General features: G+C 48.8%; 1 protein-coding gene across 1 annotated transcript in view; it reads right to left on the minus strand.

Moving 5' to 3' along the window:
* Nucleotides 1-780: 780 nt before the first annotated feature.
* Nucleotides 781-21,393, minus strand: part of setbp1 (SET binding protein 1) — a 74,173-nt gene continuing 53,560 nt past the window's right edge. Inside the window, 1 exon segment of the mRNA XM_065011629.1 lies at nucleotides 781-6,098. Within this exon segment, the coding sequence (XP_064867701.1) occupies nucleotides 5,626-6,098 (473 nt within the window). The 3' untranslated portion in view covers nucleotides 781-5,625.

A 21,393-nucleotide genomic window follows, 5' to 3' on the forward strand; every position in this document is an offset into this window, starting at 1 on the left:
GGAAGGTTACCTCAAGGAAAGGCCGAAAAACAAAAACCCCATGTCTCCATGTGGAAGGTTACCTCAAGGAAAGGCCGAAAAACAAAAAACCCATGTCTCCATGTGGAAGGTTACCTCAAGGAAAGGCTGAAGAACAAAAACCCCATGTCTCCATGTGGAAGATTACCTCAAGGAAAGGCCGAAAAACAAAAACCCCATGTCTCCATGTGGAAGGTTACCTCAAGGAAAGGCCGAAGAACAAAACCCCATGTCTCCATGTGGAAGGTTACCTCAAGGAAAGGCCGAAAAACAAAAAACCCATGTCTCCATGTGGAAGGTTACCTCAAGGAAAGGCCGAAGAACAAAAACCCCATGTCTCCATGTGGAAGGTTACCTCAAGGAAAGGCCGAAGAACAAAAACCCCATGTCTCCATGTGGAAGGTTACCTCAAGGAAAGGCCGAAGAACAAAAACCCCATGTCTCCATGTGGAAGGTTACCTCAAGGAAAGGCCGAAGAACAAAAACCCCATGTCTCCATGTGGAAGGTTACCTCAAGGAAAGGCCGAAAAACAAAAACCCCATGTCTCCATGTGGACGGTTACCTCAAGGAAAGGCCGAAGAACAAAAACCCCATGTCTCCATGTGGAAGGTTACTTCAAGGAAAGGCCGAAAAACAAAAAACCCATGTCTCCATGTGGAAGGTTACCTCAAGGAAAGGCAGAAGAACAAAAACCCCATGTCTCCATGTGGAAGGTTACCTCAAGGAAAGGCAGAAGAACAAAAAACACACCAATGACATCATCAGCTTTCCATAAACTCATTTATTATTTCACACAATGAATAACATGAACAAGTTCAATTTCATCTTAATAAGTGCCCAATGCGGCCAGCCAGGAAAACGGTAGCAAAAGAACGAGCTTTTCCTCAGAGAAAAGAGAAAAAAATGAAAATAAAGACGACAAGATCATGTTAAGTAAACATGACCAGAAGCATGCCAGCAGACATGGCTATACATATACAGTATATTGCATGTATATGTGCATATGACATATATCTGTATATGAGTGAAGGCAAATACAAAATATGTGTACATTTACACATACATACTAAGAAGGATATATGCATATGCATGAGCATCTAAGTATTTACTTATGTCTACATGTCAAATATTTGCCATTTTTAATATTCATACAATGTACAAAAATGCTTTATGAATTAAAAATCCATTACAAAAACAAACATATGAAACAATGTACAAGTCTTCGCTCCAAATGCAACTGAAAGTCAACTTCTCCGCTCGTCTAAAACCGTAATGAATACAATCAAGTGGAGCATGCAGATAAAGGAAAACCCACTCTCGTAAAAAGGTTCAAATACACCATGTATTCAAACTCAAATATGCCAACACAGTTAAGAGCTTTGTGCTCTTGCAAAGTACATTTATTGGTTTCCTCATCGGCGCTTCATCTGCGTTGAACAACATTAAAGCTTGGAAACATAACATCTATGTTAATGACTACACATATTAGTAGAGACTGTGTGGCTGCTTCTCAAATGACTCCATACCAGCGCACTGCGTTTGAACAGGTTCTGTAGTAGTACACTGTGTAGGCTGTGATTTGAGGCGCATGCAGTGTGATTCAGCTCCAGTGGCTGTCCTGGACTGGTCAGACTGGTCTCAGTGTAGAGGCAGAGGTCTTCCCTAACCACTGATCCAGGACCAGATGTTCCTTCGTCCCCCTGATGATGAAGATTAGGATTTAGGGTTAGGTAAACTTCTACCTGGAGTCATACCAGTCATACAGTTGGACCAGAGTGAATACAGAACCCAGTACATAACAAAAGACCGCAAAACCCAACTTGACCGTACGGGACTGTACTGGACCACGCGATGGGTCTTGTGTAGCGTTAAAGCAGAGGATCGGGACAATACTAGTCAGCTGTAGAAGGCACCGGAACATCGGCTGGTAGAGAGAGAGAAACAGACAGATCCTAGTGGCTTTAACTCAAACATCAGAGACCGACCATGGAATATTGAGCTGCCAAGCCTATAGACCCCTTAAACCACATCTAGATTCATTAGACCAATCCTAGACTACATCTAGATTCATTAGACCAATCCTAGACTACATCTAGATTCATTAGACCAATCCTAGACTACATCTAGATTCATTAGACCAATCCTAGACTGCATCTAGATTCCTTAGACCAAACCTAGACTACATCTAGATTCCTTAGACCAATCCTAGACTACATCTAGATTCCTTAGACCAAACCTAGACTACATCTAGATTCCTTAGACCAATCCTAGACTACATCTAGATTCCGTAGACCAAACCTAGACTACATCTAGATTCATTAGACCAATCCTAGACTACATCTAGATTCCTTAGACCAATCCTAGACTACATCTAGATTCCTTAGACCAATCCTAGACTACATCTAGACCACACTTAGACCCTAGAAAGGTTTAGAGAGATCCAGGCCTCCTGTGAAAGGTGTAATTTGGTTATGAGATCCAGTTCAGGCTCAGTCTCTGCGCAGTGTGTGAGCTGACACACACACTGACAAGGACAGGTGTATTTTTGGTAATGCCCTCTGAGCAAGTCCCACACACACGCACACACTGCTGCACTAGGCACCCATTGGCTCAGGGGAGTATAGCTGCTAGCCAATGAGGGTTCTTGGTCTTAGCTGAAGTGCAATGAGAGACACTATCATAGGCTGGCACAGGCCCTGGGATCTCAACCTTGCGATGATTGTTTGACGAACATTCTAATTGATGGATGGATAGGGACTGACTTATGTGGTCTTGCTGGCTCTAATGTCAAATATGGTCTAAGATAGGTCTGTGGTCTACGATAGGTCTGTGGTCTACGATAGGTTTAGGTTTAGGCTATACCAGCGTACGTAACTGAGCCCAGTTTGTATCCATGCAGGCAGAACACAACAGAACACAACAGAACAGACACTATTTACAACAGATAAACACTTCACTACTGGAGCTTGACTTCTGATTAAGGCAGCACTGCAGGGAGTTGCAGTCACTAAAGTTGACATGAAATGATAGTCACTTTCTGCACAACGCTTTACAAATTATTACTGTTATTATTCACACTTCTGGTTAAATGACTTCATGTTTTATTGGGTAAATAAGACACTTATTTGTCTTTGTGGAAGGGTGGATTCCCTCAGACAGCCCAGGCCAGACCTGATGCATAGACAGCATGGTTCCCAATACAACTCCCCTGGCACAGCCTATCCACCGCCTGGGGCCTGGTTCCATTTAAGTTCAGGGCCCCTTTCCCTGGCTCCTACCACCACCGTTGCTCAAAGCGCTCAGATATGAAAGGACTGGATGTGTGTAATAGTGTACGTGATGGATCCATTTTTCGTTCCCATAGTGCTTAACCGAGCCTTTTCACATCTGTTCACTCTAAAGAGCCAGGGTGAGCACAAGGGGCTTGCAACTCAAATGGAATCAGGCCTGTTGTACGTATGGCTGCAAATGGACACAGGTAGTGCCCGCGTTGTGGTTGCTAAGACACACGTGTCGTAAATGCACAATCATAAGTACGTGGTTTCAATCGCAGTAACTTCTCCACCATTTTGAATTCCCCCAAAATGAGATGTGATGGTTTAAGAAACAAACATAAGGCACGTGCAGAACTGCTGGAGCTGACAAGACCCTCACAGAGAGACCCTCACAGAGAGAGGAGAGGCTTCCCAAGTTTACATTACATTTACAGGTCCCCAATGAAATACTGACCCACTGGTATTTTCTGAAATACTGAAGACATGATAGCTAGCTGGTGTGTTTAACTGCAGATTGAGAATGCTGACAACCCCACACCTGACAAGTCTGTGAAACACACATATCTCTGAGACTTTGGTTTTCCTATTCCAATCTTTACATTTTGTGTTATGTTATTTTTCAACCACTACTCAGACAGAATCTTCAGAGTACCACACACTCACTACAAAACACTGATCATTAACCCTCCTCCAGCTTCACTGTCCAATCAAATCTCAGACTTGGGCTTAGGTTTGACACCATTGGCTGAGCGTCCTGCATATTCAAATTGATTAAATTAATGCACATGTTTCTGAATGGATATTCACCATTGAAGTCAAGGCCAAAACGTAAGGCTAGAACAAGCATGTAAGTGCTGACTTTTGATTAAATGTAAGCGTATGTTTATATAGTGCATTAAAACCAAGGTTTCGTCAAACACGCCTGATATTCCCATGTGTGTGATGGCCTTCTCATACACAAAATAAATGAATGAATACATGTGGTTCCTTCAATCTGAAAACAAACAGGTCTTGAGTCCCATCCAGGTCTATTTTTGGTAATAAAACAACAATCCCGACGTTTATGGTCTATTGTACAACACTTCTATTTGATATAAGCCAGTACATGTAGATAGGCTGTTTTCCCCGTGGTAAAAAGCGGGTGAAAGTGAAGTATGCTCCTATGTACAGTTAGACCACAGCTGTAGAGACCTACAGCCAGGGAAGCTCAGTCCAACATATTGCCTTTAAAGTATCCATGCCCAGGACAGGGCAGGGGGAGTGGAGAGGGTGTAGAAGGGCTAGTGGGTAGGGTGAGTTACTGGTCTTAGATCCTGTGGGTATGAGAGGTGAGGGATAGAAGGGTGAGTGGGGTAAGGTAGGTGGTCATTAACTAGCTTCATTAGAGAAGGCAAAAAAAATGATCAGAGCTGCACAGTATCATATTATCCAATCACCACCCACAGTCTGCTGGTAGAGACGTGGCTAATGCCACATTCAGATAAAGAGTATTATAAAGTACCATAGTATCTCATACTGTATAGTACCATAGTATCATACAGCATCTTATCAAAGAGTGCCGTATAGTATCAGATATTGTAGCATAAAGTACCATACAGTATCATATTATAGGACGGTACACATCATTGTATCACATACATGTATGATAAGAGTCACTGTTCGTCCTCAGTGGCACTCTCATTCAGAGTGCAACACTCCTCCCCTCTTAACTCGTTCAGAGTTAAACACTACTCCTCTCCTAATGTTCCTTCATCGAGACCTACTGCAGTCACTCTCCTTATATCCAATCACAGAAGAAAAACAGACAAGCCATTAGGTCAAAGTGCACAGAGGTGGTCCCAGTATTGCTGTCTGTTTGGCTGCTATTGCTGTGTTCATCACCAAGTGGGTAGGTGGTAATTACCCAGTTGTAAAGGGGTAATTACCAGTTGGAGGCATTCACATGCTTTGAACTCGTTGAGAAACGCTGATTGGCTAATGGCCAACAAGCTTCGTTAACCATAAACTAAAAGTACCGCTATCATGCTTGTAAACAAATTATGGTGTTAAAAAACCATAGCTTTTTAAAAATAATGTTTTGTTGTTGCATTTATTTGCTGAAAATGGTGTTATCGAGGTAATTTCCTTATTAGGTGCAACGATAGTTGCGTTTCCCACTAGTAATTACCAGTTGGAGAGGCGTTCCCGTGGATTTTTCCAGTCGTATGTGGTAAATACTACCTTCCCACTTGGTTTTGAATGCAGCATTTGGCCAGTGTTGGCTCCTCTCACCAGCTCTCTGATAGGCCAGAGCTAATCTATCTATCTGCAACTGTGATGCTGTCTGATTGGCTAGTGGAAGGCCATATCCCCTCCCTCCTCTCTCCTGCACCTCCCCCTACGTTTCCTTCCTCTGGCCGGTGGGGGCGCCAGAGAGCGTGCTCGGTGCACCACCGTCTCAATGGCCACTGAGATAGAGTCGTGATTGGAAAACTCCAGAGGCTGGGGGATGGGACTTGGTCTTAAGCTCCGCCTACCCGGTAGGTCCACACACCTCTCCAACACCGGCATCCCGAAGCCCCTCCCTTCGTCCCTCCCATAACTGGTGGGTTCAGATTCATCAATAGGGTGTTTCCGGGGGCGACCAGGTCGCCTCTTGACGACGTTGTTGCCAGTCTTGGCCTGGCGCTGGAGACGCTTCACACGCAGGATCTTCTGCACGTGCTCAAAACTCCTCTGACTGTTGAGCACGTTGTTAAGAGAACACATCCTCCTGACCTCACCGTGGATCTGTTCCACCTCATGACGCTTATACCTCCTCTTACCTGAGAGAGAGAGAGAGAGAGAGAGAGAGAGAGAGAGTTATGTGATCGCACTTTGGCAATGTAAGATATTGAATGAAGATGGTAAAGCTCATTGACTTAACAGATGGAGAAGAGGAAGGGGAAAGAGAGGGGGGCATTTTACAAGACCACCATTTAACAAGATATTTGATATGACAATGAAACTAAGGCAAAATCAGAGGGGTTCACAAGACGATGTCAGCAAGAAAGACTTGGCCTGAATGCAAAAATTGGATGAGACATATGCAAATTTTGCTCATTGACAGAAACACTGTTTTTGTTTGAACTGCTTCCTGCTAATTTCCTCCATATTCAGGCCTACATTGCAGATGAGACAGAAGTAGAGATTCCATCCTGTGCTAAAGAGTGGAGAGGAGAGAGAGTGATGGAGAGAGAGAAATGTTTCCCAGGCCAATAAAGCCCCTTTGAATTGAATTGAGAGAGTGTGGAGCTTCCATTCTGCTAGCAGGAAATCCACAGAAATGTCTCCTTCAACCATTAAATGTGTCTCTACACAATAGTGTTTCTACGCATCTGGAGCACAGACTGGCAACACACGCAACACACATATTCACAATGCAAACACACACACCATAAGAAGAGTTACTGAGCAGAGGAAACTGGAGCCATATTGTTTCCTTCAATGCTGGTAAACTGGGCACTCTGCCCTTCATACACACATCTATCTATCTCTCTCTCTCTCTCTCTCTCTCTCTCTCTCTCTCTCTCTCTCTCTCTCTCTCTATATATATATATATATATCCTCCATGCTCTCTCCCTCTCTTTATATCCTCCCTGCTCTCTCCCTCTCTCTCTATATTCTCCCTGCTCTCTCTCTCTAAAATCTCCCTGCTCTTTCCCTCTCTATATTCTCCCTGCTCTCTCCCTCTCTCTATATCCTCTCTGCTCTCCCCCTCTCTCTATAACCTCTCTGCTCTCTCCCTCTCTCTCTAAAATCTCCCTCTCTCTATATCCTCCATGCTCTCTCCCTCTCTTTATATCCTCCCTTCTCTCTATATCCTCCCTGCTCTTTCCCTCTCTCTCTATATATCCTCCCTGCTCTCTCCCTCTCTCTCTATATCATCCCTGCTCTCTCCCTCTCTCTCTATATTCTCCCTCTCTCTATATTCTCCCTCTCTTTATATCCTCCCTGCTCTCTCCCTCTCTCTCTATATCCTCCTGCTCTCTCCCTCTCTCTCTATATCCTCCCTGCTCTCTCCCTCTCTCTCTATATTCTCCCTGCTCTCTCCCTCTCTCTATATCCTCCCTGCTCTCTCCCTCTCTCTCTATATTCTCCCTGCTCTCTCCCTCTCTCTCTATATCCTCCCTGCTCTCTCCCTCTCTCTCTATATTCTCCCTGCTCTTTCCCTCTCTCTCTCTATATCCTCCATGCTCTCTCCCTCTCTCTCTATATCATCCCTGCTCTCTCCCTCTCTCTCTATATTCTCCCTCTCTTTATATCCTCCCTGCTCTCTCCCTCTCTCTCTATATCCTCCCTGCTCTCTCCCTCTCTCTCTATATCCTCCCTGCTCTCTCCCTCTCTCTATATCCTCCCTGCTCTCTCCCTCTCTCTCTATATCCTCCCTGCTCTCTCCCTCTCTCTATATCCTCCCTGCTCTCTCCCTCTCTCTCTATATCCTCCCTGCTCTCTCCCTCTCTCTATATCCTCCCTGCTCTCTCCCTCTCTCTCTATATCCTCCCTGCTCTCTCCCTCTCTTTATATCCTCCCTGCTCTCTCCCTCTCTCTCTATATTCTCCCTGCTCTCTCCCTCTCTCTATATCCTCCCTGCTCTTTCCCTCTCTCTATATCCTCCCTGCTCTTTCCCGCTCTCTATATTCTCCCTGCTCTCTCCCTCTCTCTCTATATCCTCCCTGCTCTCTCCCTCTCTCTCTATATTCTCCCTGCTCTCTCACTCTCTCTATATCCTCCCTGCTCTCTCCCTCGCTCTATATCCTCCCTGCTCTCTCCCTCTCTCTCTATATTCTCCCTGCGCTCTCCCTCTCTCTCTATATCCTCCCTGCTCTCTCCCTCTCTCTCTATATCCTCCCTGCTCTCTCCCTCTTTCTATATCCTCCCTGCTCTCTCCCTCTCTCTCTATATTCTCCCTGCTCTCTCCCTCTCTCTATATCCTCCCTGCTCTCTCCCTCTCTCTATATCCTCCCTGCTCTCTCCCTCTCTCTCTATATTGTCCCTGATCTCTCCCTCTCTCTCTATGTCCTCCCTGCTCGCTCCCTCTCTCTCTATATCCTCCCTGCTCTCTCCCTCTCTCTCTATATTCTCCCTGCGCTCTCCCTCTCTCTCTCTATATCCTCCCTGCGCTCTCCCTCTCTCTCTATATCCTCCCTGCTCTCTCCCTCTCTCTCTATGTCCTCCCTGCTCTCTCCCTCTTTCTATATCCTCCCTGCTCTCTCCCTCTCTCTCTATATCCTCCCTGCTCTCTCCCTCTCTTTATATCCTCCCTGCTCTCTCCCTCTCTCTCTATATCCTCCCTGCTCTCTCCCTCTCTCTCTATCCTCCTGCTCTCTCCCTCTCTCTATATATTCTCCTGCTCTCTCCCTCTCTCTCTATATCCCCCCTGCTCTCTCCCTCTCTTTATATCCTCCCTGCTCTCTCCCTCTCTCTATCCTCCCTGCTCTCTCCCTCTCTCTCTATATCCTCCCTGCTCTCTCCCTCTCTCTCTATATCCTCCCTGCTCTCTCCCTCTCTCTCTATATCCTCCCTGCTCTCTCCCTCTCTCTTTATATCCTCCCTACTCTCTCCCTCTCTTTATATCCTCCCTGCTCTCTCCCTCTCTCTCTATATCCTCCCTGCTCTCTCCCTCTCTCTCTATATCCTCCCTGCTCTCTCCCTCTCTCTCTATATCCTCCCTGCTCTCTCCCTCTCTCTCTATATCCTCCCTGCTCTCTCCCTCTCTCTCTATATTCTCCCTGCTCTCTCCCTCTCTTTATATCCTCCCTGCTCTCTCCCTCTCTCTCTATATCCTCCCTGCTCTCTCTATATTCTCCCTGCTCTCTCCCTCTCTCTATATTCTCCCTGCTCTCTCCCTCTCTTTATATCCTCCCTGCTCTCTCCCTCTCTCTCTATATCCTCCCTGCTCTCTCTATATCCTCCCTGCTCTCTCCCTCTCTCTCTATATCCTCCCTGCTCTCTCCCTCTCTCTTTATATCCTCCCTGCTCTCTCCTTCTCTCTCTATATCCTCCCTGCTCTCTCCCTCTCTTTATATCCTCCCTGCTCTCTCCCTCTCTTTATATCCTCCATGCTCTCTCCCTCTCTCTCTATATCCTCCCTGCTCTCTCCCTCTCTCTCTATATCCTCCCTGCTCTCTCTATATTCTCCCTGCTCTCTCCCTCTCTCTCTATATCCTCCCTGCTCTCTCCCTCTCTTTATATCCTCCCTGCTCTCTCCCTCTCTCTCTATATCCTCCCTGCTCTCTCCCTCTCTCTCTATATCCTCCCTGCTCTCTCCCTCTCTTTATATCCTCCTGCTCTCTCCTCTCTCTATATCCTCCCTGCTCTCTCCCTCTCTTTATATCCTCCCTGCTCTCTCCCTCTCTCTCTATATCTCCCTGCTCTCTCCCTCTCTCTATATCCTCCCTGCTCTTTCCCTCTCTCTATATTCTCCCTGCTCTCTCCCTCTCTCTCTATATCCTCCCTGCTCTCTCCCTCTCTCTCTATATTCTCCCTGCTCTCTCCCTCTCTCTATATCCTCCCTGCTCTCTCCCTCTCTCTATATCCTCCCTGCTCTCTCCCTCTCTCTCTATATTGTCCCTGCTCTCTCCCTCTCTCTCTATGTCCTCCCTGCTCGCTCCCTCTCTCTCTATATCCTCCCTGCTCTCTCCCTCTCTCTCTATATTCTCCCTGCGCTCTCCCTCTCTCTCTATATCCTCCCTGCTCTCTCCCTCTCTCTCTATATCCTCCCTGCTCTCTCCCTCTTTCTATATCCTCCCTGCTCTCTCCCTCTCTCTCTATATTCTCCCTGCTCTCTCCCTCTCTCTATATCCTCCCTGCTCTCTCCCTCTCTCTATATCCTCCCTGCTCTATCCCTCTCTCTCTATATTGTCCCTGCTCTCTCTATGTCCTCCCTGCTCGCTCCCTCTCTCTCTATATCCTCCCTGCTCTCTCCCTCTCTCTCTATATTCTCCCTGCTCTCTCCCTCTCTCTCTATATTCTCCCTGCTCTCTCCCTCTCTCTATATCCTCCCTGCTCTCTCTCTCTATATCCTCCTGCTCTCTCCCTCTTCTCTATATCCTCCCTGCTCTCTCCCTCTCTCTCTATATCCTCCCTGCTCTCTCCCTCTCTTTATATCCTCCCTGCTCTCTCCCTCTCTCTCTATATCCTCCCTGCTCTCTCCCTCTCTCTCTATATCTCCTGCTCTCTCCCTCTCTTATATCCTCCCTGCTCTCTCCCTCTCTCTCTATATTCTCCCTGCTCTTTCCCTCTCTCTATATCCTCCCTGCTCTCTCCCTCTCTCTATATCCTCCCTGCTCTCTCCCTCTCTTTATATCCTCCCTGCTCTCTCCCTCTCTCTTATATCCTCCTGCTCTCTCCTCTCTTATATCCTCCTGCTCTCTCCCTCTCTATATTCTCCCTGCTCTCTCCCTCTCTCTCTCTATATTCTCCCTGCTCTCTCCCTCTTTCTATATCCTCCCTGCTCTCTCCCTCTCTCTCTATATCCTCCCTGCTCTCTCCCTCTCTCTCTATATCCTCCCTGCTCTCTCCCTCTCTCTCTATATCCTCCCTGCTCTCTCCCTCTCTCTCTATATTCTCCCTGCTCTCTCCCTCTCTTTATATCCTCCCTGCTCTCTCCCTCTCTCTCTATATCCTCCCTGCTCTCTCTATATTCTCCCTGCTCTCTCCCTCTCTCTATATCCTCCCTGCTCTCTCCCTCTCTTTATATCCTCCCTGCTCTCTCCTTCTCTCTCTATATCCTCCCTGCTCTCTCCCTCTCTTTATATCCTCCCTGCTCTCTCCCTCTCTCTATATATCCTCCCTGCTCTCTCCCTCTCTTTATATCCTCCCTGCTCTCTCCTTCTCTCTCTATATCCTCCCTGCTCTCTCCCTCTCTCTATATCCTCCCTGCTCTTTCCCTCTCTCTATATCCTCTCTGCTCTCTCCCTCTCTTTATATCCTCCCAGCTCTCTCCTTCTCTCTCTATATCCTCCCTGCTCTCTCCCTCTCTCTATATTCTCCCTGCTCTCTCCCTCTCTCTATATCCTCCCTGCTCTCTCCCTCTCTTTATATCCTCCCTGCTCTCTCCCTCTCTCTCTATATTCTCCCTGCTCTCTCCCTCTCTCTCTATATCCTCCCTGCTCTCTCCCTCTCTCTCTATATTCTCCCTGCTCTCTCCCTCTCTCTCTATATTCTCCCTGCTCTCTCCCTCTCTTTATATCCTCCATGCTCTCTCCCTCTCTCTCTATATTCTCCCTGCTCTCTCCCTCTCTCTATATTCTCCCTGCTCTCTCCCTCTCTCTCTCTATTCTCCCTGCTCTCTCCCTCTCTTTATATCCTCCCTGCTCTCCCCCTCTCTCTCTATATTCTCCCTGCTCTCTCCCTCTCTTTATATCCTCCATGCTCTCTCCCTCTCTCTATATTCTCCCTGCTCTCTCCCTCTCTCTCTATTCTCCCTGCTCTCTCCCTCTCTCTATATTCTCCCTGCTCTCTCCCTCTCTCTCTATTCTCCCTGCTCTCTCCCTCTCTCTCTGTTCTCCCTGCTCTCTCCCTCTCTCTATATCCTCCCTGCTCTCTCCCTCTCTCTTTATATCCTCCCTGCTCTCTCCCTCTCTTTATATCCTCCCTGCTCTCTCCCTCTCTCTCTATATCCTCCCTGCTCTCTCCCTCTCTCTCTATATTCTCCCTGCTCTCTCCCTCTTTCTATATTCTCCCTGCTCTCTCCCTCTCTCTCTATATCTCCCCTGCTCTCTCCCTCTCTTTATATCCTCCCTGCTCTCTCCCTCTCTCTCTATATCCTCCCTGCTCTCTCCCTCTCTTTATATCCTCCCTGCTCTCTCCCTCTCTCTCTATATCCTCCCTGTTCTCTCTCCCTCTCTCTCTATATCTCCCTGCTCTCTCCCTCTCTTTATATCCTCCCTGCTCTCTCCCTCTCTCTCTATATTCTCCCTGCTCTCTCCCTCTCTCTCTATATCTCCCTGCTCTCTCCTCTCTCTCTATATTCTCCCTGCTCTCTCTATATCCTGCTCTCTCTCTTTATATCTCCTGCTCTCTCCCTCTCTCTCTATATCCTCCTGCTCTCTCCCTTTATATCATCCATGCTCTATCCTCTCTATATTCTCCCTGCTCTCTCCCTCTCTCTATATCCTCCTGCTCTCTCCCTCTCTCTATATTCTCCCTGCTCTCTCCCTGCTCTCTCCCTCTCTCTCTATTCTCCTCCCTCCCTGCTCCCTGCTCTCCCCTCTCTCTCTATATCCTCCCTGCTCTCTCCCTCTCTATATCCTCCCTGCTCTCTCCCTCTCTCTATATTCCTCCCTGCTCTCTCCCTCTCTCTATATTCTCCCTGCTCTCTCCCTCTCTCTTTATATCTCCCTGCTCTCTCCCTCTCTTTATATCCTCCCTGCTCTCTCCCTCTCTCCTCCCTCTCTCTCCCTCTCTCTATATCCTCCCTGCTCTCTCCCTCTCTCTTTATATCCTCCCTGCTATCTCCTCTCTCCTCTATATCCTCCCTGCTCTCTCCCTCTCTCTCTATATCCTCCCTGCTCTCTCCCTCTCTCTCTATATTCTCCCTGCTCTCTCCTTCTCTCTATATCCTCCTGCTCTCTCCTCTCTTTATATCCTCCCTGCTCTCTCCCTCTCTCTCTCCTATCCTCCCTGCTCTCTCCCTCCTCCCTGCTCTCTCCTCTCTCTATATCCTCCTGTTCTCTCCTCTCTCTCTCTATATCTCTCCCTGCTCTCTCCCTCTCTCTTTATATCCTCCTGCTCTCTCCTCTTCTATATCCTCCCTGCTCTCTCCCTCTCTCTCTATATCCTCCCTGCTCTCTCCCTCTCTTTCTATATCCTCCCTGCTCTCTCCCTCTCTCTCTATATCCTCCCTGCTCTCTCCCTCTCTCTATCCTCCCTGCTCTCTCCCTCTCTCTCTATATCCTCCTGCTCTCTCCCTCTCTTTATATCCTCCCTGCTCTCTCCCTCTCTCTCTATCCTCCCTGCTATATTCTCCCTCTCCTCCCTCTCTATATCCTCCCTGCTCTCTCCTTCTCTCTCTATCCTCCCTGCTCTCTCCCTCTCTTTATCCTCCCTGCTCTCTCCCTCTCTCTCCTCCCCTGTCTCTCCCTCTCTCTCTCTATATTCCCCTCCTCTCTCTCTCTCTATATCCTCCCTGCTCTCTCCCTCTCTCTATATTCTCCTGCTCTCTCCCTCTCTCTATATCCTCCCTGCTCTCTCCTCTCTCTATATCCTCCCTGCTCTCTCCCTCTTTCTCTCCCTGCTCTCCTCCTCCCTGCTCTCTCCCTCTCTCTATATCCTCCCTGCTCTCTCCCTCTCTCTATATCCTCCCCTGCTCTCTCCCTCTCTCTCTATATCCTCCTGCTCTCTCCCCTCTCTCTCTATATCCTCCCTGCTCTCTCCTCTCTCTCTATATCCTCCCTGCTTCTCCCTCTCTCTCTCTATATCCTCCTCCCTCTCTCTATATCCTCCCTGCTCTCTCCCTCTCTCTCTATATCCTCCCTGCTCTCTCTCTTTCTATATCCTCTCTCTCCTTTCTATCCTCCCTGCTCTCTCCCTCTCTTTATCCCTCCCTGCTCTCTCCTCTCTCTCTATATCCTCCCTGCTCTCTCCCTCTCTCTCTATCCTCCCTGCTCTCTCCCTCTATATCCTCCCTGCTCTCTCCTCTCTCTCCTCCCTGTTCTCTCCTCTCTCTCTGCTTCCTCCCTGCTCTCTCCTCTCTTCTATATCCTCCTGCTCTCTCCCCTCTCTCTATATCCTCCCTGTCTCTCTCCTCTCTCTCTATATTCTCCCTGCTCTCTCCCTCTTCCTCCTCCCTGCTCTCTCCTCTCTCTCTATATCCTCCCTGCTCTCTCCCTCTCTCTATATCCTCCTGCTCTCTCTCCTCTCTCTCCCTATCTCTCCCTGCTCTGCTCCCTCTCTTTATATCCTCCCTGCTCTCTCCCTCTCTCTCTATATCCTCCCTGCTCTCTCCCTCTCTCTATATCCTCCTGTTTTCTCCCTCTTTCTATATCCTCCCTGCTCTCTCCCTCTCTCTATATCCTCCTGCTCTCTCCCCTCTTTATATTCCCTGCTCTCTCCACTCTCTCTCTATATCCTCCCTGCTCTCTCCTCTCTCTATATCCTCCTGCTCTCTCCCCTCTCTCTCTATATCCTCCCTGCTCTCTCCTATTCTCCCTGCTCTCTCCTCTCTTTATATCTCCCTGCTCTCCTCTCTCTCTATCCTCCCTGCTCTCTCCCTCTCTCTCTATATCCTCCCTGCTTTCTCTCTCTATATCCTCCCTGCCTCTCTATATTCTCCCTCCCTCCCTCTCTTTATATCCTCCCTGCTCTCTCCTCTCTCTATATCCTCCCTGCTCTCTCCCTCTCTTTATATCCTCCCTGCTCTCTCCCTCTCTCTCTATCCTCCCTGCTCTCTCTATATTCTCCTCTCTCCCTCTCTTTATATCCTCCCTGCTCTCTCCTCTCTATATCCTCCCTGCTCTCTCCCCTCTTTTTATATCCTCCCTGCTCTTTCCCTCTCTCTCTATATCCTCTCTCTCTCCTCTCTCTCTATATCCTCCCTGCTCTCTCCCTCTCTCTATATCCTCCCTGCCCTCTTTATATCCCCCTCTCTCTCTCTATATCCTCCCTGCTCTCTCCCTCTCTCTCTATATTCTCCCTGCTCTCTCCCTCTCTATATTCTCCCTGCTCTCTCCCTCTCTCTCTATATCCTCCCTGCTCTCTCCCTCTCTCTTATATCCTCCCTGCTCTCTCCCTCTCTCTCTATATCCTCCCTGCTCTCTCCCTCTCTCTCTATATCCTCCCTGCTCTCTCCCTCTCTTCTCTCCTCTCTCTCTATATCCTCCCTGCTCTCTCCTCTCTCTCTATATCCTCCCTGCTCTCTCCCCTCTCTCTATATCCTCCCTGCTCTCTCCCTCTCTCTCTATATCCTCCCTGCTCTCTCCCTCTCTCTCTATATCCTCCCTGCTCTCTCCTCTCTCTCTATATCCTCCCTGCTCTCTCCCTCTCTCTATATCCTCCCTGCTCTCTCCCTCTATATCCTCCCTGCTCTCTCCCTCTCTTTATATCCTCCCTGCTCTCTCCTCCCTGCTTCTCTCTCTTTATATCCTCCCTGCTCTCTCCTTCTCTCTATATCCTCCCTGCTCTCTCCCTCTCTTTATATCCTCCCTGCTCTTTCCTCTCTCTATATCCTCTCTGCTCTCTCCTCTTTATATCCTCCCAGCTCTCTCCTTCTCTCTCTAATCCTCCCTGCTCTCTCCCTCTCTCTATATCCTCCCTGCTCTCTCCCTCTCTTTATATCCTCCCTGCTCTCTCCTTCTCTCTATATTCTCCCTGCTCTCTCTCTCTCTCTCTATATCCTCCCTGCTCTCTCCCTCTCTCTATATCCTCCCTGCTCTCTCCCTCTCTCTCTATATCCTCCCTGCTCTCTCCTCTCTTTATATCCTCCTGCTCTCTCCTTCTCTCTATATTCTCCCTGCTCTCTCCCTCTCTCTATATCTTCCCTGCTCTCTCCTCTTTCTATATCCTCCCTGCTCTCTCCCTCTCTCTCTATATTCTCCTGTCTCTCCCTCTCTCTCCTCCCTGCTCTCTCCTCTCTCTATATCCTCCCTGCTCTCTCCTCTCTCTATATTGTCCCTGCTCTCTCCCTCTCTCTCTATGTCCTCCCTGCTCGCTCCTCTCTCTCTATATCCTCCCTGCTCTCTCCTCTCTCTATATTCTCCCTGCGCTCTCCCTCTCTCTCTATATCCTCCCTGCGCTCTCCCTCTCTCTCTATATCCTCCCTGCTCTCTCCCTCTCTCTCTATATCCTCCCTGCTCTCTCCCTCTTTCTATATCCTCCCTGCTCTCTCCCTCTCTCTCTATATCCTCCCTGCTCTCTCCCTCTCTTTATATCCTCCCTGCTCTCTCCCTCTCTCTCTATATCCTCCCTGCTCTCTCCCTCTCTCTCTATATCCTCCCTGCTCTCTCCCTCTCTCTCTATATCCTCCCTGCTCTCTCCCTCTCTCTCTATATCCTCCCTGCTCTCTCCCTCTCTCTTTATATCCTCCCTGCTCTCTCCCTCTCTTTATATCCTCCCTGCTCTCTCCCTCTCTCTCTATATCCTCCCTGCTCTCTCCCTCTCTCTCTATATTCTCCCTGCTCTCTCCCTCTTTCTATATTCTCCCTGCTCTCTCCCTCTCTCTCTATATCCTCCCTGCTCTCTCCCTCTCTCTATATCCTCCCTGCTCTCTCCCTCTCTCTCTATATCCTCCCTGCTCTCTCCCTCTCTTTATATCCTCCCTGCTCTCTCCTTCTCTCTATATTCTCCCTGCTCTCTCCCTCTCTCTCTATATCCTCCCTGCTCTCTCCCTCTCTCTCTATATCCTCCCTGCTCTCTCCCTCTTTCTATATTCTCCTGCTCTCTCCCTCTCTCTCTATATCCTCCCTGCTCTCTCCCTCTCTTTATATCCTCCCTGCTCTCTCCCTCTCTCTATATCCTCCCTGCTCTCTCCCTCTCTCTGCTATATCCTCCCTGCTCTCTCCTCTCTCTCTATATCCTCCCTGCTCTCTCCCTCTCTCTATATAACCTCCCTGCTCTCTCCCTCTCTTTATATTCTCCCTGCTCTCTCCCACTCTCTCTATATCCTCCCTCTCTCTCCTCTCTCTCTATATCCTCCCTGCTCTCTCCTCTCTCTCTATATCCTCCCTGCTCTCTCCCTCTCTCTCTATATCCTCCCTGCTCTCTCCTCTCTCTCTATATTCTCCCTGCTCTCTCCCTCTCTTTATATCCTCCCTGCTCTCTCCCTCTCTCTCTATATCCTCCCTGCTCTCTCTATATTCTCCCTGCTCTCTCCCTCTCTTTATATCCTCCCTGCTCTCTCCTCTCTCTATATCCTCCCTGCTCTCTCCCTCTCTTTATATCCTCCCTGCTCTTTCCCTCTCTCTATATCCTCCCTGCTCTCTCCCTCTCTCTCTATATCCTCCCTGCTCTCTCCCTCTCTCTTTATATCCTCCCTGCTCTCTCCCTCTCTTTATATCCTCCCTGCTCTCTCCCTCTCTCTCTATATCCTCCCTGCTCTCTCCCTCTCTCTCTATATTCTCCCTGCTCTCTCCCTCTTTCTATATTCTCCCTGCTCTCTCCCTCTCTCTCTATATCCTCCCTGCTCTCTCCCTCTCTTTATATTCTCCCTGCTCTCTCCCTCTCTCTCTATATCCCTGCTCTCTCCTCTCTCTCTCTATATCCTCCCTGCTCTCTCCCTCTCTCTCTATATCCTCCCTGCTCTCTCCCTCTCTCTCTATATCCTCCCTGCTCTCTCCCTCTCTCACTATATCCTCCCTGCTCTCTCCCTCTCTTTATATCCTCCCTGCTCTCTCCCTCTCTCTATATCCTCCCTGCTCTCTCCCTCTCTCTCTATATCCTCCCTGCGCTCTCCCTCTCTCTCTATATCCTCCCTGCTCTCTCCCTCTCTCTCTATATTCTCCCTGCTCTCTCCCTCTCTTTATATCCTCCCTGCTCTCTCCCTCTCTCTCTATATCCTCCCTGCTCTCTCTATATTCTCCCTGCTCTCTCCCTCTCTTTATATCCTCCCTGCTCTCTCCTTCTCTCTCTATATCCTCCCTGCTCTCTCCCTCTCTTTATATCCTCCCTGCTCTTTCCCTCTCTCTATATCCTCTCTGCTCTCTCCCTCTCTTTATATCCTCCCAGCTCTCTCCTTCTCTCTCTAAATCCTCCCTGCTCTCTCCCTCTCTCTCTATATCCTCCCTGCTCTCTCCCTCTCTTTATATCCTCCCTGTCTCTCCTTCTCTCTATATTCTCCTGCTCTCCCTCTCTCTCTATATCCTCCTGCTCTCTCCCTCTCTCTATATCCTCCCTGCTCTCTCCTCTCTCTCTATATCCTCCCTGCTCGCTCCCTCTCTTTATATCCTCCCTGCTCTCTCCTTCTCTCTATATTCTCCCTGCTCTCTCCCTCTCTCTCTATATCCTCCCTGCTCTCTCCCTCTCTTTATATCCTCCCTGCTCTCTCCTTCTCTCTATATTCTCCCTGCTCTCTCCCTCTCTTTATATCCTCCCTGCTCTCTCCCTCTCTCTCTATATCCTCCCTGCTCTCTCTATATTCTCCCTGCTCTCTCCCTCTCTTTATATCCTCCCTGCTCTCTCCTTCTCTCTCTATATCCTCCCTGCTCTCTCTATATTCTCCCTGCTCTCTCCCTCTCTTTATATCCTCCCTGCTCTCTCCCTCTCTCTCTATATCCTCCCTGCTCTCTCCCTCTCTCTCTATATCCTCCCTGCTCTCTCCCTCTCTCTATATCCTCCCTGTTCTCTCCCTCTCTCTATATCCTCCTGCTCTCTCCCTCTCTTTATATCCTCCCTGCTCTCTCCTTCTCTCTATATTCTCCCTGCTCTCTCCCTCTCTCTCTATATCCTCCCTGCTCTCTCCCTCTCTCTCTATATCCTCCTGCTCTCTCTCTCTCTCTATATCCTCCCTCCTCCTCTCTCTCTATATCCTCCCTGCTCTCTCCCTCTCTTTATATCCTCCCTGCTCTCTCCCTCTCTTTATATCCTCCCTGCTCTCCTCTCTCTATATATCTCCCTGCTCTCTCCCTCTCTTTATATCCTCCCAGCTCTCTCCTTCTCTCTCTATATCCTCCCTGCTCTCTCCCTCTCTTTATATCCTCCCTGCTCTCTCCCTCTCTCTCTATATCCTCCCTGCTCACTCCTCTCTTTATATCCTCCCTGCTCTCTCCCTCTCTCTCTATATCCTCCTGCTCTCTCTCTCTCTCTATATCCTCCCTGCTCTCTCCCTCTCTCTCTATATCCTCCTGCTCTCTCCCTTCTATATATCCTCCCTGCTCTCTCCCTCTCTCTCTATATTCTCCCTGCTCTCTCCTCTCTTTATATCCTCCCTGCTCTCTCCTTCTCTCTCTATATCCTCCCTGCTCTCTCCCTCTCTTTATATCCTCCCTGCTCTCTCCTTCTCTCTCTATATCCTCCTGCTCTCCTCTCTATATATCCTCCCTGCTCTCTCTATATTCTCCCTGCTCTCTCTCTCTCTCTTTATATCCCTGCTCTCTCTTCTCTCTCTATATCCTCCTGCTCTTCCCTCTCTTTATATCCTCCCTGCTCTTTCCCTGCTCTCTATATCCTCTCTGCTCTCTCCCTCTCTTTATATCCTCCCAGCTCTCTCCTTCTCTCTCTATATCCTCCCTGCTCTCTCCCTCTCTCTATATCCTCCTGCTCTCTCCTCTCTTTATATCCTCCCTGCTCTCTCCTTCTCTCTCTATTCTCCCTGCTCTCTCCCTCTCTCTATATCCTCCCTGCTCTCTCTCTCTCTCTATATCCTCCCTGCTCTCTCCCTCTCTCTATATCCTCCTACTCTCCCCTCTCTCTCTATATCCTCCCTGCTCTCTCCCTCTTTCTATATCCTCCCTGCTCTCTCCCTCTCTCTATATATCCTCCCTGCTCTCTCCCTCTTATATCCTCCTGCTCTCTCCTCTCTCTATATCCTCCCTGCTCTCTCCCTCTCTCTCTATATCCTCCCTCTCTCTCCTCTCTCTATATCCTCCCTGCTCTCTCCCTCTCTCTCTATATCCTCCCTGCTCTCTCCTCTCTCTATATCCTCCCTGCTCTCTCCTCTCTTTATATCCTCCTGCTCTCTCCTCTCTCTATATATCCTCCCTGCTCTCTCCCTCTCTCTCTATATCCTCCCTGCTCTCTCCCTCTCTCTTTATATCCTCCCTGCTCTCTCCCTCTCTCTCTATATCCTCCCTGCTCTCTCCCTCTCTCTTTATATCCTCCCTGCTCTCTCCCTCTCTCTCTATATCCTCCCTGCTCTCTCCCTCTCTCTTTATATCCTCCCTGCTCTCTCCCTCTCTCTCTATCCTCCCTGCTCTCTCCCTCTCTCTCTATATCCTCCCTGCTCTCTCCCTCTCTTTATATCCTCCCTGCTCTCTCCCTCTCTTTATATCCTCCCTGCTCTCTCCTCTCTCTCTGTTCTCCCTGCTCTCTCCCTCTCTCTCTCTATCCTCCCTGCTCTCTCCTCTCTCTCTATATCCTCCCTGCTCTCTCCCTCTCTCTCTATATCCTCCCTGCTCTCTCCCTCTCTCTCTATATCCTCCCTGCTCTCTCCTTCTCTCTCTATATCCTCCCTGCTCTCTCCTCTCTCTTATATCCTCCCTGCTCTCTCCCTCTCTCTCTATATCCTCCCTGCTCTCTCCCTCTCTCTCTATATCCTCCCTGCTCTCTCCTCTCTTTATATCCTCCCTGCTCTCTCCCTCTCTTTATATCCTCCTGCTCTCTCCCTCTGTTCTCCCTGCTCTCTCCCTCTATATATTCTCCCTGCTCTCCCTCTCTCTCTATATCTCCTGCTCTCTCCCTCTCTCTCTATATCCTCCCTGCTCTCTCCCTCTCTCTCTATATCCTCCCTGCTCTCTCCCTCTCTCTCTATATCCTCCTGCTCTCTCCCTCTCTCTCTATATTCTCCCTGCTCTCCCCTCTTTCTATATTCTCCCTGCTCTCCCTCTCTCTCTATCCTCCCTGCTCTCTCCCTCTCTCTATATCCTCCCTGCTCTCTCCCTCTCTTTATATCCTCCTGCCTCTCCCTCTCTCTCTATATCCTCCTGCTCTCTCCTCTCTCTCTATATCCTCCCTGCTCTCTCCCTCTCTCTCTATATTCTCCCTGCTCTCTCCCTCTTTCTATATTCTCCCTGCTCTCTCCCTCTCTCTCTATATCCTCCCTGCTCTCTCCCTCTCTCTCTATATCCTCCCTGCTCTCTCCCTCTTTCTATATTCTCCCTGCTCTCTCCCTCTCTCTCTATCCTCCCTGCTCTCTCCCTCTCTCTATATCCTCCCTGCTCTCTCCCTCTCTTTATATCCTCCCTGCTCTCTCCCTCTCTCTCTATATCCTCCCTGCTCTCTCCCTCTCTCTCTATATCCTCCCTGCTCTCTCCCTCTCTCTCTATATTCTCCCTGCTCTCTCCCTCTTTCTATATTCTCCTCCCTCCCTCTCTCTCTATATCCTCCTGCTCTCTCCCTCTCTTTATATCCTCCCTGCTCTCTCCCTCTCTCTATATATCCTCCCTGCTCTCTCCCTCTCTCTCTATATCCTCCCTGCTCTCTCCTCTC

This window comes from Oncorhynchus nerka, linkage group LG27, assembly GCF_034236695.1.
Source record: "Oncorhynchus nerka isolate Pitt River linkage group LG27, Oner_Uvic_2.0, whole genome shotgun sequence".
In the NCBI taxonomy this organism is placed as follows: domain Eukaryota; kingdom Metazoa; phylum Chordata; class Actinopteri; order Salmoniformes; family Salmonidae; genus Oncorhynchus; species Oncorhynchus nerka.